This window comes from Ranitomeya imitator, chromosome 4, assembly GCF_032444005.1.
Source record: "Ranitomeya imitator isolate aRanImi1 chromosome 4, aRanImi1.pri, whole genome shotgun sequence".
In the NCBI taxonomy this organism is placed as follows: domain Eukaryota; kingdom Metazoa; phylum Chordata; class Amphibia; order Anura; family Dendrobatidae; genus Ranitomeya; species Ranitomeya imitator.
This window is the reverse complement of record NC_091285.1, coordinates 286,996,198-287,016,004: the sequence shown is the minus strand read 5'-3', so window position 1 is coordinate 287,016,004 and position 19,807 is coordinate 286,996,198. Positions and strand designations below refer to the sequence as shown.

The following is a 19,807-nucleotide window of genomic DNA, read 5'->3' as shown; positions in this document are numbered from 1 at the left end:
CCAACCCTAACTGTAGCCCTAACCCTAGCCCTAACCATAGCCCTAACCCTAACTTTAGCCCCAACCCTAACTGTAGCCTTAACCCTAGCCCTAACCATAGCCCTAACCCTAGCCCTAACCCTAGCCCTAACCCTAACCCTAGCCCTAACCCTAGCCCTATCCCTAGCCCTAACGGAAAAATGGAAATAAATACATTTTTTTAATTTTTCCCTTACTAAGGGGGTGATGAAAGGGGGTTTGATTTACTTTTATAGCGGGTTTTTTAGCGGATTTTTATGATTGGCAGCCGTCACACACTGAAAGACGCTTTTTATTGCAAAAAATATTTTTTGCGTTACCACATTTTGAGAGCTATAATTTTTCCATATTTTGGTTCACAGAGTCATGTGAGGTCTTGTTTTTTGTGGGACGAGTTGACGTTTTTATTGGTAACATTTTCGGGCACGTTACATTTTTTGATCGCTTTTTATTCCGATTTTTGCGAGGCAGAATGACCAAAAACCAGCTATTCATGAATTTCTTTTGGGGGAGGCGTTTATACCGTTCCGCGTTTGGTAAAATTGATAAAGCAGTTTTATTCTTCGGGTCAGTACGATTACAGCGATACCTCATTTATATCATTTTTTTATGTTTTGGCGCTTTTATACGATAAAAACTATTTTATAGAAAAAATAATTATTTTTGCATCGCTTTATTCTGAGGACTATAACTTTTTTTTTTTTGCTGATGATGCTGTATGGCGGCTCGTTTTTTGCGGGACAAGATGACGCTTTCAGCGGTATCATGGTTATTTATATCTGTCTTTTTGATCGCGTGTTATTCCACTTTTTGTTCGGCGGTATGATAATAAAGCGTTGTTTTTTGCCTCGTTTTTTTTTTTTTTCTTACGGTGTTTACTGAAGGGGTTAACTAGTGGGCCAGTTTTATAGGTCAGGCCGTTACGGACGCGGCGATACTAAATATGTGTACTTTTATTGTTTTTTTTATTTAGATAAAGAAATGTATTTAGGGGAATAATATATATATTTTTTTTTTTCATTATTTAGGAATATATTTTTTTATTTTTTTTTTTTTTTTACACATTTTGAAATTTTTTTTTTTACTTTTTACATTGTCCCAGGGGGGGGGACATCACAGATCAGTGATCTGACAGTGTGCACAGCACTCTGTCAGATCACTGATCTGACATGCAGCGCTGCAGCCTTCACAGTGCCTGCTCTGAGCAGGCTCTGTGAAGCCACCTCCCTCCCTGCAGGACCCGGATCCGCGGCCATCTTGGATCCGGGGCTGGAGGAAGCAGGGAGGGAGGTGAGACCCTCGCAGCAACGCGATCACATCGCGTTGCTGCGGGGGGCTCAGGGAAGCCCACAGGGAGCCCCCTCCCTGCGGGAAGCTTCCCTATACCGCCGGCACATCGCGATCATCTTTGATCGCGGTGTGCCAGGGGTTAATGTGCCAGGGGTTAATGTGCCGGGGGCGGTCCGTGACCGCTCCTGGCACATAGTGCCGGATGTCAGCTGCGATAAACAGCTGACACCCGGCCGCGATCGGCGGCGCTCCCCCCGTGAGCGCCGCCGATCGCGCTGGACGTACTATCCCGTCCGTGGTCATGGGGGCCCACCCCACCTCGACGGGATAGTATGTCCCATGTCAGAAAGGGGTTAAGGCATGCATTATGACCAAAACCGGACTATAAACGCATGATATATTAATGGACACATAAAGCTAGCTAGAAGCTGATAAAGTGTGAGTGGAGGATAGAGAAAAATACATACTGCTCACAGGGGCATGTATAACTATAGTAAGAGCCTAAGATACGGGGCTTCTAATCCTCCAGCAGGTGTAACCACAAATAAAAGCAAGCTCAACAAATGTGTCTAACACAGCAGAACAATGCGATAGTGACCAGTCTGTGGAACAACATTCCTTACAGACCAATCCATTAGTAACGGTTCTATAAAGAGGCAATAGTAACTTACATATTAAAGTGTCTCAATGCTGCGTGCCCACCAGTAACCCCGACAGCGCCGTTTCGCCTTGTGGCTTCTTCCAAACGGGGGCATGCTAGCAGCGGCCACCCCAGACACACCATCCGGTCTGTGCCGGTTGGTGAGTTTGTTAGAATCAAACGTAATTGTAGTGATCAGCGTGATTTAAATGCGGAGATAGATTTGGTTTCGAGCAAATTGAAACGTCGCAACTATCCAGATTGGACGCTTAAAAGAGCTAAAAAGATTCTTAATAACAAAAATCGGGAGGATCTCATTGCACGGAAGGAAAATAAAATATTAACACCGACATCTCCTACATATAGAAAGCCCTATGTGTGCTTTCAATTCAGCCAACAATTTTATCAAATCAAAGGGATTATAAATAAATTCCTTCCCATATTATATGAGGATGAAAATTTAGCAGAAATTTTGAAAACTGGTGTTAACGTTGTTGCAAGAAAAGCACCGTCTATAGGCAACAGAGTCTCACCGAGTTTATTTTGCACGGATAAGAAAAGAAATAAAACATGGTTAGAGTGCAATGGTTTTTTCAAGTGCGGTACTAATAACTGTAAAACATGCGCACATGCTATTATTACCAAAAAAATTTCTAATCACAATAACACGCAATGTTTTAATATCAAGCAGTATATTAACTGCAATACTAAATGTGTTATTTATAAAATTGATTGCATTGCATGTCAGCTGTCTTATGTTGGCTGTACTTCACGAAAGTTGAAAATTCGTATCAATGAACATCTTTATGATATAGGCTATACGGGTGAATCTACACGTACCTTATCAGCGGCTTCCAAACATTTTGTAAATGCTCATGCTCGCAGCACTACATTTTTTCGGGCATACGGGATCGAACGTGTTAATAAGCCTCTACGGGGTGGAGACACTATTCGTTGCCTCCATACCCGTGAGGCCTTTTGGATTTACCATCTCAACACTCGGTCTCCTACAGGTTTGAATAGACGTAACGAATTAATGTTTAATTATTAGAATGTGTTTATATATGTTGTTGTTATGTTTTTTTATCACAGATTTGTTTAATTATTTATGTTTTGCCACTATTATGTGTATATGTGAAGGACTTTCTACACGGTCATGTGACCGTTCATTTGATTGCTATTGGTGTATAGGGTCTATATATCGATTGATGAACATTTCACATGTAGCTTTGATAAAGATCCGTGTAGGATCGAAACGCGTCGCTCGTGTCCTGATATGCACATGTAGAGCATATGTCCACCGTTGTTTTTACATTGGCGAAATAAAGTTGGAATTTGGATTTTACTATTTGGAGCTGGAACAATTTTTTTTTTTTTTTCTTTCCTTCATATGATGACCGCGTGGATCAGCGTTGGGTTCCGTGCTCCTGCGGTGGCTACTCGGTGAGCTGCCTTTTTTTCTTCTTTGCTCTGTTAACACCTTATTCAAGCACGTTCGCTCATCACTATGTCTGATGTCTCAAATACCAAAATCTTGTCGCAAAGGTAAAAATAAATAAATAAATAAAAATCCTACTTACCTTCCCTGCTTGCCCTCGCAGCATCTCGTTCCGGGCGATCATGTGTCCCGGCTCATTAAGGTAATAAATATTCACCTCTCTTATCTCCCATAGGCGTGGAGAGAGGTGAATATTCATTACCTTAACAAGTGAGGACACGTGATCGCCCGGCCGCAGGAACTGCTACGAGGGCGAGCAGGGAAGGTAAGTAGGATTTTTTTTTTAATGCTATATACAGTATTAAGTCTTGTTTGCCAGAAAGATCAAATACTTACTACTCACTGAAAAAAAAATGCAAATAAATTTGTATAAGTTATATAAATGTGATTTTCTGGATTTTAGATCTCTCAATGTTAAAATTAACCTACCCTTAAAATCATGGACCGTTCATGTCTTTGTCAGTGGGCAAACTTACAAAATCAGCAAGGAATCAAAATCATTTCCTTCGCTGTATGAACTCCCCCATCACACGCAGTGTGCGCTGAAGGGATTCGCTGGTTTCTGAGCCAGGACCAGAGGGTACATTTGCCTGCGTTATGCAGACTCAATTTGGACTGGACAACCCCTTTCATACCCATGGATTTAGAATAATGCCTGTCTGTAAAATCAAAACAATTTTGGTGTTTAGAAAACAAAAAAAATAAGAAAATGCAACAAAGTCACAATGCAGGGAGGGTCTAGTATATAATTTTACAATATTGTTTCAGGCAGACTGGATAGAATTGAAAACACTATAGGGAACAAGAATGACCTGGGTGGTGCAGAGATAAGGAATTGAACACAACTCCCTGAAGCACAGGAAAGACGAGAGAGTTCCTGGAAAATATAAGCAAGCCTCACTCCAGGGCAATACTTTTCAAGTCTATTCATAACACTTCCCATTCACTGCTGGTGTATGCGGCTCTCTGTAGATATGCCGTTTAGGATGGAAAAGAAAATGTCAGCATGTTCAGGCAGCTCCGAGTCCCGTGGAGCAGCTGATGGAGACTTGTTTATTCTGCCAGCTATTGAGCATACTTCCCCCAGAACCTTTCTATTACAGGGTATGGGCAATTTATAAACATATTTGCAAAAAAAAAAAAAAAATGATTCCATCTCCCTGACAGAATCCAACCTGTATTCATACGAAGAAAATAAATGAGATATCGATATACACTGCCACATAGAAAACCTCAAATCTACACCACCCCTTGGCATTTTTCATGTTTTACTATATCAACCTGGAATTCCATTTTTTTTTTTTGGAGGGTTCGCATCAGTTCATGTAAAAACATGCCTACAAGAGCGAACATTTGGCTTTCTTTTAACCTCTTAGTGACCAAGTCAAATTTTTACAAATCTGACCTGACCAGTATCACTTTATGTGGCAATAACTCTGGAACACTTCAAAGGATTCCACTAACAGACTGTTTTTTCATGACATATTGTTCTTCATGATAGTGGTAACAAGTTTTCAATATGACTTGCTTTTATGACAAAAAAACAAAAGTTTAGCAAATTTCAAACTTATAATTTTTTGTGCCCTTAACCCCTTTACCCCCAAGGGTGGTTTGCACGTTAATGACCAGGCCAATTTTTACAATTCTGACCACTGTCCCTTTATGAGGTTATAACTCCGAAACGCTTCAACGGATCCTGGTGATTCTGACATTGTTTTCTCGTGACATATTGTACTTCATGATAGTGGTAAAATTTCTTTGATAGTACCTGCGTTTATTTGTGAAAAAAACGGAAATTTGGCGAAAATTTTGAAAATTTCGCAATTTTCAAACTTTGAATTTTTATGCAATTAAATCACAGAGATATGTCACACAAAATACTTAATAAGTAACATTTCCCACATGTCTCCTTTACATCAGCATAATTTTGGAACCAATTTTTTTTTTTGTTAGGGAGTTATAAGGGTTAAAAGTTGACCAGCAATTTCTCATTTTTACAACACCATTTTTTTTTTAGGGACCACGTCTCATTTGAAGTCATTTTGAGGGGTCTATATGATAGAAAATACCCAAGTGTGACACCATTCTAAAAACTGCACCCCTCAAGGTGCTCAAAACCACATTCAAGAAGTTTATTAACCCTTCAGGTGTTTAATAGGAATTTTTGGAATGTTTAAATAAAAATGAACATTTAACTTTTTTACACAAAAAATTTACTTCAGCTCCAATTTGTTTTATTTTACCAAGGGTAACAGGAGAAATTGGACCCAAAAAGTTGTTGTCCAATTTGTCCTGAGTACGCTGATACCCCATATGTGGCAGTAAACCACTGTTTGGGCGCATGGGAGAGCTCGGAAGGGAAGGAGCGCTATTTGACTTTTCAATGCAAAATTGACAGGAATTGAGATGGGACGCCATGTTGCGTTTGGAGAGCCACTGATGTACCTAAACAGTAGAAACCCCCCACAAGTGACACCATTTTGGAAAGTAGACCCCCTAAGGAACTCATCTTGATGTGTTGTGAGAGCTTTGAACCCCCAAGTATTTCACTACAGTTTATAACGCAGAGCCATGCAAATAAAAAATATTTTTTTTTCCACAAAAATTATATTTTAGCCCCCAGTTTTGTATTTTTCCAAGGTTAGCAGGAGAAATTGGACCCTAAATGTTGTTGTCCAATTTGTCCTGAGTACGCCGATACCCGAATATGTGGGGGGGAACCACCGTTTGGGCGCATGGGAGGGCTCGGAAGGGAAGGAGCATCATTTGGAATGCAGACTTAGATGGATTGGTCTGCAGGCGTCACATTGCGTTTGCAGAGCCCCTAATGTACCTAAACAGTAGAAACCCCCCACAAGTGACCCCTTATTGGAAACTAGACCCCTCAATGAACTTATCTAGATGTGTTGTGAGAACTTTGAACCCCCAAGTGTTTCACTACAGTTTATAACGCAGAGCCGTGAAAATAAAAAATCTTTTTGTTTTCCCACAAAAATTATTTTTTAGCCCCCAGTTTTGTATTTTCCCAAGGGTAACAGGAGAAATTGGTCCACAAAAGTTGTTGTCCAATTTGTCCTGAGTACGCTGATACCCCATATGTTGGGGTAAACCCCTGTTTGGGCACACAGGAGAGCTCGGAAGGGAAGGAGCACTGTTTTACTTTTTCAACGCAGAATTGGCTGGAATTGAGATCGGACGCCATGTCGTGTTTGGAGAGCCCCTGATGTGCCGAAACAGTGGAAACCCCCCAATTATAACTGAAACCCTAATCTAAACACACCCCTAACCCTAATTCCAACGGTAACCCTAACCACACCTCTAACCCTGACACACCCCTAACCCTAATCCCAACCCTATTCCCAACTGTAAATGTAATCTAAACCCTAACCCTAACTTTAGCCCCAACCCTAACTGTAGCCCCAACCCAACCCTAACCCTAGCCCTAACCCTAGCCCTAACCCTAGCCCTAACCCTAACCCTAACCCTAGCCCTAACCCTAGCCCTAACCCTAGCCCTAGCCCTAACCCTAGCCCTAGCCCTAGCCCTAACCCTAGCCCTAATCCTAGCCCTAATGGGAAAATGGAAATAAATACATTTTTTTTTATTTTTCCCTAACTAAGGGGGTGATGAAGGGGGGTTTGATTTACTTTTATAGCGAGTTTTTTAGCGGATTTTTATGATTGGCAGCCGTCACACACTGAAAGACCCTTTTTATTGCAAAAAATATTTTTTGCAATACCACATTTTGAGAGCTATAATTTTTCCATATTTTGGTCCACAGAGTCATGTGAGGTCTTGTTTTTTGCGGGACGAGTTGACGTTTTTATTGAAAACATTTTTGGGCACGTGACATTTTTTTATCGCTTTTTATTCCGATTTTTGTGAGGAAGAATGACCAAAAGCCAGCTATTCATGAATTTCTATTGGGGGAGGCGTTTATACCGTTCCGCGTTTGGTAAAATTGATAAATCAGTTTTATTCTTCGGGTCAGTACGATTACAGCGATACCTCATTTATATCATTTTTTTATGGTTTGGTGCTTTTATACGATAAAAACTATTTTACAGAAAAAATAATTATTTTTGCATCGCTTTATTCTCAGGACTATAACTTTTTTATTTTTTTGCTGATGATGCTGTATGGCGGCTCTTTTTTTGCGGGACAATATGACGCTTTCAGCGGTACCATGGTTATTTATATCTGTCCTTTTGATCGCGTGTTATTCCACTTTTTGTTCGGCGGTATGATAATAAAGCGTTGTTTTTTCCCTCGTTTTTTTTTTTTTTTTCTTACGGTGTTTACTGAAGGGGTTAACTAGTGGGTCCGTTTTATAGGTCGGGTCGTTACGGACGCGGCGATACTAAATATGTGTACTTTTATTGTTTTTTTTTTTTTATTTAGATGAAGAAATGTATTTATGGGAATAATATTTTTTTTTTTTTTTTCATCATTTTGGAATATTTTTTTTTATTTTTTTTTTACACATTTGGAAAAAATTTTTTTTACTTTTTTACTTTGTCCCAGGGGGGGACATCACAGATCAGTGATCTGACAGTTTGCACAGCACTCTGTCAGATCACTGATCTGACATGCAGCGCTGCAGCCTTCACAGTGCCTGCTCTGAGCAGGCTCTGTGAAGCCACCTCCCTCCCTGCAGGACCCGGATCCGCGGCCATCTTGGATCCGGGGCTCGAGCAGGGAGGGAGGTGAGGAGACCCTCGCAGCAACGCGATCACATCGCGTTGCTGCGGGGGGCTCAGGGAAGCCCGCAGGGAGCCCCCTCCCTGCGCGGTGCTTCCCTGCACCGCCGGCACATCGCGATCATCTTTGATCGCGGTGTGCCAGGGGTTAATGTGCCGGGGGCGGTCCGTGACCGCTCCTGGCACATAGTGCCGGATGTCAGCTGCGATAAGCAGCTGACACCCGGCCGCGATAGGCCGCGCTCCCCCCGTGAGCGCGGCCGATCGGCTATGACGTACTATCCCGTCCAGGGTCAGATAAGCCCAGGGCACCTCGACGGGATAGTACGTCTAAGGTCACAGAGGGGTTAAAATCAGAGAGCTGTGTCACACAAAATTGCTAATAAACAACATTTTCCACATGTGTACTTTACATCAGCACAATTTTGGAAAAAAAAATTTTTTGTTACGACATAAGGGTTAAAAGTTGACCAGCGATTTCTCATTTTTCCAACAAAATTTACAAAATAATTTTCACAGAAACTTAAGCAATGTGGAAGGTAAAAAAAAATTTTTTTTGTGAAAAAAGTAATGTACTGACCCAAACTTCATTTTCACAAGGGTAACAAGAGAAAATGGACTACAAAATTTGTTGTGCAGTTTTTCCTGAGTATGCCGATACCCCATAAGTGGGGGAAATCCACTATTTGGGCGCACAGCAGGGCTCGGAAGGGAAGGAGCGCCATTTCACTTTCTGAACGTAAAATTGACTGGAATGGAGATCGGATGCCATGTCATCTTTGAAGAGCCCCTGATGTGCCTAAACAGTGGAAACCCGCAACAAATGACCCCAATTTGGAAACCTCACCCCTCAGGGATTTTATCACAGAGTACATTTTGAACCCACAGGTAAGTCATAGAATTTGATAACATTAGGTCGTCGTATTGAATATGTCATCATGAGTGTGGTGCGCAAGTGCTCGCTACTCCACTCTGCATCAGGTGCTCGGATATGCTCTGAATATCACGGGTGCTCGAGTGACATGCTGGAGTTCCTGCCCTGCATGTTTTAAAAAAAAAAAAAATTCGGGTAAATTTCCTATTGTTGCTGGGTACCGACCAGTAGATCTCGGCTAGCGTCCTGCACATGAGCCCGCCATTCTTTTTCCGGGAAGATGACATGGGAGGCCAAGGGACAGATCAGAGAGCATGGCAGAGGTACCGGGGAGGGCTTGGGGCATTTCTCTCTTCTCTGATATGCTAGATCATATAATAGGAGAGAATTGAATTTTCAATCGTACTTTTTTTTCACTGAATAACGTCAATCATGTAACAGGGGGACCATAAAATCCGGCCCTGATCATGTTCATATTAAAATGCAGCGCTGAGAAATAAGTACGCTTAACAGCCACAATGAAAAGGCATATTGGCAGTCGTTGAGGCCATGTGCACACGGTGCGGATTTGTACGCGGATCCGCAGCGGATTGGCCGCTGCAGACTCACAGCAGTTTTCCATCAGGTTTACAGTACCACGTAAACCTATGGAAAACCAAATCCGCTGTGCCCATGGTGAGTAAAATACCGCGCAGAAACGCTGCATTGTATTTTCTGCAGCATGTCAATTCTTTGTGCGGATTCCGCAGCGTTTTACACCTGATCCTCAATAGGAATCCGCAGGTGTAAAAACGCAAGTGAAATCCGCACAAAAAAACTGAGGAAATCTGTGGTAAATCCGCAGATAAAAAGCAATGCGTTTTACCTGCGGATTTTTAAAAAACGGTGCAAAAAAAATCCGCACACGAATCCGCAACGTGGGCACATAGCCTGAGAGGTTAAAATGTGAAGAAAACAACAAATAGGAATAAATAACTGAAAACTTCAGTGTACATACCTATTCACCCCCTAAAGTCAGCACTCTGTGGAGCCTCCTTTTGCGACAATTACAGCTGAAAGTCACTTCGGATAAGTCTCTATGAGCTTTCCACATCTTGCCACTATGATTTTTGCCCATTTCTCAAGGCAAAACTGCTCCAGCAGTTGTGAACAGCAATCTTCAAGTCTGACCACAGATTCTCAATTGGATTAAGGTCTGGGCTTTGCTAGGCCACTGCTAAACATGTACATGTTGCCAGTAAAGCCACTCGACTGCATTAGTAGTATAGCTGGGTCACTACCTTATTGGAAGGTGAACCTCCTTCCCAAACTCAAATCACTGACAGACAACCAGGTTTTGCATAAGAATATCACTGTATTTCACACCATCCACCTTACCCTTGACTCGGACCATTTTCCCCGTCCCTGCAAAACATCCCCACAGTATGACGTGATGCTGCTACCATAAGGTTTCACTGCTGGGATGGTATTCTTGGAGTGATGAGCGGTGTTGGTTTGGCATCAGACATAGCGTTTACCTTGGTGGCCACAGCATCTTCCTCCATACATTTGGGGAGTCTCCCATGTCTTTCAGCAAACTCAAAACAGTCCATGCAATTGGTGTGTGTAAGAAAAGGCCATTTCATGGCTACGGTCCAATAAATGCCACCTCTATGAAGTGTACGGCTTATTGTAGTTGTATGGATGGATAATCCAGTCTCTTCTTGGGAACTGTGCAACTCCTTCAGGGTTACCTATGATCTCTGTGCTGTCTCTCTGATTAATGCCCTCCTTACCCATACTGATAGTTTTGGCGGGCAGGCCCTCTCTTGGCAGGTTTGTTGCGGTACCATGTTCTTTCCATTTGATGACAATGGATGTGATGGTGCTCCGTGGGATTATCAGACACTGGGATATTTTAATTTCTTAACCCTGACTTGTACTTCTCAAAAACTTTGCCCCTGACTTTTTTGGAGATCTCATTGGTCTTCAAAATGTTGTTTGGTTCGTGGTGCCTCTTGCTTACTGGTGTTGCAGCCTCTGTGGCCTCACAGAGAAGGTGTGTGTATATACTGACAGGCCATGTGGACACAGGTAGACTTCCTTTCGCTAAGTATGTGGCTTAGGCCGGGATCACACATGCGAGAAACACGTCCGTGTCTCGCATGTGAAATCCAAGCTCTGGCGCCGGCACTGTGGAGCGGAGCGTGTGGCCGCATAGCAACACATGGAGCTGCACGCTCCGCTCCCAAGTGCCGGCGCCAGAGCTTGGATTTCACATGCGAGACACGGACGTGTTTCTCGCATGTGTGATCCCGGCCTTATGAAGGTAATTTCTTGCACCAGAAATTTTTTTATAGAGGCTTCATAGCAAAAGGGTGAATACATATGCACATGCCAATTTTTCGTTATTTGATCTCACAAATTTAGTTTATACCTATATTTTTCTCACTTCACCAACTTAGACTATTTAGTGCTGATGCATCACACACAAATCGGATTATAAACATATTTAATTGCAGGTTGTAATGTAACAAAATAGGTAAAAAGCCAAGGAAGGGGGGATACAAATACTTTCACAGGTCACTGTAGCTACTAGGAATGATACTATTAACCAAGCAATGAACCGACATATAGGGGAAAACCTAAATGGCCACTACACAATAAATTCTTGGCATTAGAGTCATTCACTAGCATCACTTGTGAATGGGATTGAGCTATTATAACCAGAATTATTATCAGGTTAGGCTTTATAATCCAAATGTTCCAAAACGCTGACAGAGAAGCTGCTGCTATGTCATGCTCAGTTATCAGACCCAAGTGGCCTGGAACACTGGTGACCCTCATTGCTGATAAAACTCATATATACCGAGCTGACCAAGCGGTGAAAGTTATCTGTAGTGTCAGGGCTGTACCTGAACAACCGCAGTTCTACGGAAAGTTGCACTACAAGAACATTCCCACAACTTGTCTACGACCTGCTGTCATGCGAGTACTTTAGAGATTTGATTTTGCTGTAGATGAAATAACTCTGTTGCCCAACAGTTGTATGACTTGCTTTGACACCTATGACATGTCGCCTGAAACTTAGGACCATTGCAAAAAAAAAAAAAAACATTTGCAATGCTGTGTGGTAGTATGTTGCAGGTCACAACAAAACATTTTGAAAATCATTACATCCAATGTTTCTATGTGTTGCAGCTATATCAGTGTCTATGTCGCCCTTACAATGCAACTCTATACAACCTCCAAGCTGTTTTCAGATAATTCTATAAAGCTCCAATGTAAATCCATAAGGCTCCAACATCCTACAGAGACATATGGGACGAGGCATCATAGAAGTATTCTCTAATAGATGCAATTACATAAAACAACAATTCAATCATCCTCTTCACAACTGATATGGGACTCTAAGGGTAGGTGCACACGAAAAGGAGTTACTGCGGGTTGGATGCTGTGTACTTGTGCAGCATCCAACCCGCAGCAGCCAGCTGTTACAGCACAGTGGATGGGATTTCAAGAAATCCCATGCCATCTATGTGTCCAGACAGCCATGGCTCACCCGTGGAGATGGACATGCGGCACGACTTCCCAGACTGCAGCATGTCTATTTCTCCTATCTCTGCAAGAGAAATTTCACCAATAGAGTTTGGTGAATCCTCACGGTTCCTTGAACACTGCGTCCAAAGTGCTGCCACTTCCGGATCATGTGCACCCGGCCTAAGGGGCTGTTAACATTACATTCAACATCTACATTGCTGGCTTTGTTGGCAATTTCGAACCTGGAAAGACAAAAAAAAAAAGCCAGAAAGGAATACAAACATAATGTAACATTGAATATTCTAAACTCAATTTGTGTTATTATACTCATTGGAATCTGTTTTTGGGGGGTGGGGGATTCAGACAGAGCGCCTGACATTAAAATAAGGGCTCAATTGGAACAGTCCATTAATCATTTTAGTAACTTTATGTTAAATCAAATCAGTTTTCAAACAGTCGATCATACTGAATGCCATATAAATGCTGCCCAGCCATTACCTGCCCAAAGCACAGTTGTAGTATGTGTCTCTGTATAGGGGAATGGCTTTCAAGTCTCACCAGCTGTCACTTTCCTGCTCGGACAACAGGCATTACTGAGGGTCATATTCCAGATTAGTGGCGCACCTGGCACATTCTGACTATACCCGGGCGAGGGATGCCAGGCTTAATTCAATATGTTGCAAACATAGATGAGGAAGAGACTTTTTTTCTTTAATCTAGCAGAGAGTTTCTACATCAGTTTAGTGACCGCATCGTCCATCATCCCTGTTTGAGGAAACATTTGTACAGGTATATATATATATATATATATATATATATTTTATATAGATATATATATATATCTCTCTCTCTCTCTCTCTCTCTATCTATCTATATATATCATTTTGTCACATTACATCAAGCAAGTGATAGAGCAGACAGGTCCAGACACCATGACCACCACTGGTGTACAAGGATAAGTTGGCACACAAAAAATGACACTTGCACCAGTCTGCCAACCATGCCAAACAAATGAACCCTATGAAGTGGCAATAAGGAGACCCTGTCCTAATTTATCCGCATGGCGGGCTCATTAATGTCATTAGCAACCTCTGAGACGAAGCCCACAACGTACAAAAGCTGTAAAAGTTTTGGGCATCATTAATTTGACAGCTGCTATTCCTTCTAACACAATGCCCAATAAACACCCAAACATCTTACATTCCGACAAGTCACATCTTCTGCATTCAAAAGCAACGGGCCGAATATCTGTACAAGGATCACGGCAGGCCTGAGTATAGAAAGCTGCCCGGATCTATTCTATCAGGCACCTATTCCATGATGTGTGCCCACACACACTACATTGTGCCAGGCACTGTCATATGTACCCATTTAGCAACTTTGTTACAAAAAAAAGCCAGAAACACTAAATTGCTGTTATTTTTGGTTTCCTGTGATACATACAATGGGAGGCAATTCACAGGGCTGAGATCTGGTGAAAAGGAGCAAGACATAGGAGCAAGGACACAACAGGACCCTCCGCTGCTGGATGTGGGTGCTGGAGTGACACATCCATGACCCTGGTAGGGAGCACAGTGGCAGCAGCCGCGTCACAACTACACCAAGCGGCATTTAAAGGTGCAGGAGGAGTCAGATATAGATATAGATATATATATATATATATATATCTACACACACACAGGCATGTGTAGATAAATGTCCGCTGCCCTGCCAGCCATGCCTTATTATATACACATGCTCGTGTCTGTGGGTAATATGTATAGTGACACAGTAAATGGCGCCACTGGCGATTACATTAGCTGGGTGCAATACATCTGACTGCTGAAGAACTACACTCCCCAGCACGGTGTGACAAGAAGCAGATTGGGCATGCTGGGACCTGTAGTTCTACACCAGGCGGCAGCTCGCCTGCCCACAGCCCGGAGTAGCTCCCTCACCTTGGTCTTGGTCCTCTGGTGCCTCCCGGGGTCCGAGTAGGTCCTGTCCACGGCTATCCCGGTGTCGCTGCCCGGCATGGTGCCCGCCTGCCCAGGAGCAATGCTTGTGGACGTGTTATAGCGGGCAGGCTGCCTGGCACATAGCCGGGGGCACCCACTGAGCACGGAGCTGGCTGCGCTGCGCCCGCCGTGTGTGCTGCTGCTGTGCGCTCGCTCCGGGGATGTCCGTGTGTATCAGGGTGGATCGGCCACGCCCCCCGCACGCTGCACCCCTTCACTGCTGGAGCGTCTCTGCGCACACACACACACACATACACACTGCCTGTAATGTCAGCTGCCTAAAGTCTGGTATATTGGGAACTGTGCCTGCACACACCGTGATCACAGTCACGTGACGGAGTGGGCTCAAAGGGCATTTCCACCTAACACATCAGATGGGGAAAGTGATAGGTTTCTTTAGAAATTAGAATGTAAGGAGGTTTTACATGTGATTTACAGTAATGCTTTTAAAGGGATGTTTCCATGAAGACAAGTAAGAAACTTGGCCCTCAGACTGCAGTGAATGAAACTAATACTTTAATGGCAATCCAATTACTTGTTCCTATTTCAGTCCTAACATAACACTGGACCTTCATGAGGTGATTGCCGCGTGGAAAATCAGTTCTGATGAAGGTCCAATGCGGGGCCAGTGTCACCACCTTGCGCCCCCGGGCAAGCGTCGGGGTCCTTGACGAACAGGGGGTCCACTCACCATTGGGGATACGGCCACACTACGGGCCCCGTGATTCAGGGACCCCTCCCCCACAAATACCTATCCCCATTTCCCGCTGCTGCGGTCTCCTCAGCGTCTACTGACTCTGTGACGTCTCAGGTCAGAGGGCGCAATGATGTCACTACAGCGCGCCCTCTACAAGCAGTGCAGAGAGTCAGAAGACGCTGAGGAGACCGAGGCAGCGGGAACAAGGAGAGGTGAGACCGCGGCAGCGGGGAGCGAGGAGAGGTGAGACCGCGGCAGCGGGGAGCGAGAAGAGGTGAGACTGCGGCATCGGGGAACGAGGAGAGGTGAGACCGCGGGGAGCGAGGAGAGGTGAGACCGCGGCAGCGGGGAGCGAGGAGAGGTGAGACCGCGGCAGCGGGGAGCGAGGAGAGGTGAGACCGCGGCAGCAGGGAGCGAGGAGAGGTGAGACCGCGGCAGCGGGGAACGAGGAGAGGTGAGACCGCGGCAGCGGGGAGCGAGGAGAGGTGAGAGTATTTTTTTTACGTATGTAGCAATATATGGTGCCATTATACTGTATGGAGCAATATAGGGTCCATTCTGTATGGAGCAATATATGGGGCTAATATACTGTATGGAGCAACATATGGGGCCATTATACTCTATGGGGCAAGATATGGGGCCCATTAACATAGTAACATAGTAACATAGTTAGTAAGGCCGAAAAAAGACATTTGTCCATCCAGTTCAGCCTATATTCCATCATAATAAATCCCCAGATCTACGTCCTTCTACAGAACCTAATTGTATGATACAATATTGTTCTGCTCCAGGAAGACATCCAGGCCTCTCTTGAACCCCTCGACTGAGTTCGCCATCACCACCTCCTCAGGCAAGCAATTCCAGATTCTCACTGCCCTAACAGTAAAGAATCCTCTTCTATGTTGGTGGAAAAACCTTCTCTCCTCCAGACGCAAAGAATGCCCCCTTGTGCCCGTCACCTTCCTTGGTATAAACAGATCCTCAGCGAGATATTTGTATTGTCCCCTTATATACTTATACATGGTTATTAGATCGCCCCTCAGTCGTCTTTTTTCTAGACTAAATAATCCTAATTTCGCTAATCTATCTGGGTATTGTAGTTCTCCCATCCCCTTTATTAATTTTGTTGCCCTCCTTTGTACTCTCTCTAGTTCCATTATATCCTTCCTGAGCACCGGTGCCCAAAACTGGACACAGTACTCCATGTGCGGTCTAACTAGGGATTTGTACAGAGGCAGTATAATGCTCTCATCATGTGTATCCAGACCTCTTTTAATGCACCTCATGATCCTGTTTGCCTTGGCAGCTGCTGCCTGGCACTGGCTGCTCCAGGTAAGTTTATCATTAACTAGGATCCCCAAGTCCTTCTCCCTGTCAGATTTACCCAGTGGTTTCCCATTCAGTGTGTAATGGTGACATTGATTCCTTCTTCCCATGTGTATACCCTTACATTTATCATTGTTAAACCTCATCTGCCACCTTTCAGCCCAAGTTTCCAACTTATCCAGATCCATCTGTAGCAGAATACTATCTTCTCTTGTATTAACTGCTTTACATAGGTTTGTATCATCTGCAAATATCGATATTTTACTGTGTAAACCTTCTACCAGATCATTAATGAATATGTTGAAGAGAACAGGTCCCAATACCGACCCCTGCGGTACCCCACTGGTCACAGCGACCCAGTTAGAGACTATACCATTTATAACCACCCTCTGCTTTCTATCACTAAGCCAGTTACTAACCCATTTACACACAATTTCCCCCAGACCAAGCATTCTCATTTTGTGTACCAACCTCTTGTGCGGCACGGTATCAAACGCTTTGGAAAAATCGAGATATACCACGTCCAATGACTCACCGTGGTCCAGCCTATAGCTTACCTCTTCATAAAAACTGATTAGATTAGTTTGACAGGAGCGATTTCTCATAAACCCATGCTGATATGGAGTTAAACAGTTATTCTCATTGAGATAATCCAGAATAACATCCCTCAGAAACCCTTCAAATATTTTACCAACAATAGAGGTTAGACTTACTGGCCTATAATTTCCAGGTTCACTTTTAGCGCCCTTTTTGAATATTGGCACCACATTTGCTATGCGCCAATCCTGCGGAACAGACCCTGTCGCTATAGAGTCCCTAAAAATAAGAAATAATGGTTTATCTATTACATTACTTAGCTCTCTTAGTACTCGTGGGTGTATGCCATCCGGACCCGGAGATTTATCTATTTTAATCTTATTTAGCCGGTTTCGCACCTCTTCTTGGGTTAGATTGGTGACCCTTAATATAGGGTTTTCATTGTTTCTTGGGATTTCACCTAGCATTTCATTTTCCACCGTGAATACCGTGGAGAAGAAGGTGTTTAATATATTAGCTTTTTCCTCGTCATCTACAACCATTCTTTCCTCACTATTTTTTAAGGGGCCTACATTTTCAGTTTTTATTCTTTTACTATTTATATAGTTGAAGAACAGTTTGGGATTAGTTTTACTCTCCTTAGCAATGTGCTTCTCTGTTTCCTTTTTGGCAGCTTTAATTAGTTTTTTAGATAAAGTATTTTTCTCCCTATAGTTTTTTAGAGCTTCAATGGTGCCATCCTGCTTTAGTAGTGCAAATGCTTTCTTTTTACTGTTAATTGCCTGTCTTACTTCTTTGTTTAGCCACATTGGGTTTTTCCTATTTCTAGTCCTTTTATTCCCACAAGGTATAAACCGCTTAGACTGCCTATTTAGGATGTTCTTAAACATTTCCCATTTATTATCTGTATTCTTATTTCTGAGGATATTGTCCCAGTCTACCAGATTAAGGGCATCTCTAAGCTGGTCAAACTTTGCCTTCCTAAAGTTCAGCGTTTTTGTGACTCTCTGACAAGTCCCCCTAGTGAAAGAAAGGTGAAACTGTACAATATTGTGGTCGCTATTTCCTAGATGCCCGACCACCTGCAGATTTGTTATTCTGTCAGGTCTATTAGATAGTATTAGGTCTAAAAGTGCTGCTCCTCTGGTTGGATTCTGCACCAATTGTGAAAGATAATTTTTCTTGGTTATTAGCAGAAACCTGTTGCCTTTATGGGTTTCACAGGTTTCTGTTTCCCAGTTAATATCCGGGTAGTTAAAGTCCCCCATAACCAGGACCTCATTATGGGTTGCAGCTTCATCTATCTGCTTTAGAAGTAGACTTTCCATGGTTTCTGTTATATTTGGGGGTTTGTAACAGACCCCAATGAGAATTTTGTTACCATTTTTCCCTCCATGAATTTCGACCCATATGGACTCGACATCCTCATTTCCTTCGCTAATATCCTCCCTTAAAGTGGACTTTAGACAAGACTTTACATAGAGACAAGCCCCTCCTCATCTCCGATTTTTACGATCCTTTCTAAACAGACTGTAACCCTGTAAGTTAACTGCCCAGTCATAGCTTTCATCTAACCATGTCTCGGTTATTCCCACTATGTCAAAGTTACCTGTAGATATTTCTGCTTCTAGTTCTTCCATCTTGTTTGTCAGGCTTCTGGCGTTTGTGAGCATGCAGTTTAGAGGATTTTGTTTTGTTCCAATCTCCTCGCTGTGGATTGTTTTAGAAATGTTTTTACCTCCCTTCTGAGTATGTTTTCCTGGATCTTCTTTGTTCAAGTCTAATGTTTTTCTTCCCGTCCCCTCTTCTTCTAGTTTAACGCCCTCCTGATGAGTGTAGCGAGTCTTCTGGCAAATGTGTGTTTCCCAGGTTTGTTGAGGTGTAGTCCGTCTCTGGCGAGGAGTCCATCGTACAAGTAATTCACACCGTGGTCCAGGAATCTGAATCCTTGTTGTCTGCACCATCGTCTTAGCCAGTTGTTTGCATCAAGGATCCTGTTCCATCTCCTGGTGCCATGCCCGTCTACTGGAAGGATAGAAGAAAAAACTACCTGTGCATCCAGTTCCTTTACTTTCTTCCCCAACTCTTCAAAGTCTTTGCAGATTGTCGGTAGGTCCTTCCTTGCCGTGTCATTGGTGCCAACATGTATCAGAAGAAATGGGTGGACGTCCTTGGAGCTGAAGAGCTTTGGTATCCTATCGGTCACATCCTTGATCATCGCACCTGGAAGGCAGCATACTTCTCTTGCACTTATGTCCGGTCTGCAGATGGCTGCTTCTGTGCCTCTCAGTAGTGAGTCTCCCACCACCACCACTCTTCGTTGCTTCTTGGCTGTACTTTTTGCTGTCACTTGTTGCTGTGTGCCCTTTTCTTTTTTGCTTGCTGGTATTGCTTCATCCTTAGGTGTGCCATCTTCATCCTCTACAAAGATTTGATATCGGTTCTTCAGTTGTGTGGTTGGTGATTTCTCCATGGTCTTCTTGCTTCTTTTGGTCACATGCTTCCACTCATCTGCTTTTGGAGGTTCTCTGACACTTTTTTCACCTTCTGTGACCAGTAGAGATGCTTCTGTTCTGTCTAGAAAGTCTTCATTCTCTTTGATGAGTTTCAAAGTTGCTATTCTTTCTTCCAGACCCCGCACCTTTTCTTCTAAAAGGGCCACTAGTCTACACTTCTGACAGGTGAAATTTGATTCTTCTTCTGGTCGATCT

General features: G+C 43.3%; 1 protein-coding gene across 1 annotated transcript in view; it reads right to left on the bottom strand.

Moving 5' to 3' along the window:
• The window catches only part of TMCC3 (transmembrane and coiled-coil domain family 3), a 150,198-nt gene extending 135,515 nt beyond the window's left edge, over window positions 1-14,683 (bottom strand). Inside the window, exon 1 of the mRNA XM_069764730.1 lies at window positions 14,477-14,683. Within this exon, the coding sequence (XP_069620831.1) occupies window positions 14,477-14,554 (78 nt within the window). The 5' untranslated portion in view covers window positions 14,555-14,683. The remainder of the gene's footprint in view (window positions 1-14,476) is intronic.
• Window positions 14,684-19,807: the final 5,124 nt, after the last annotated feature.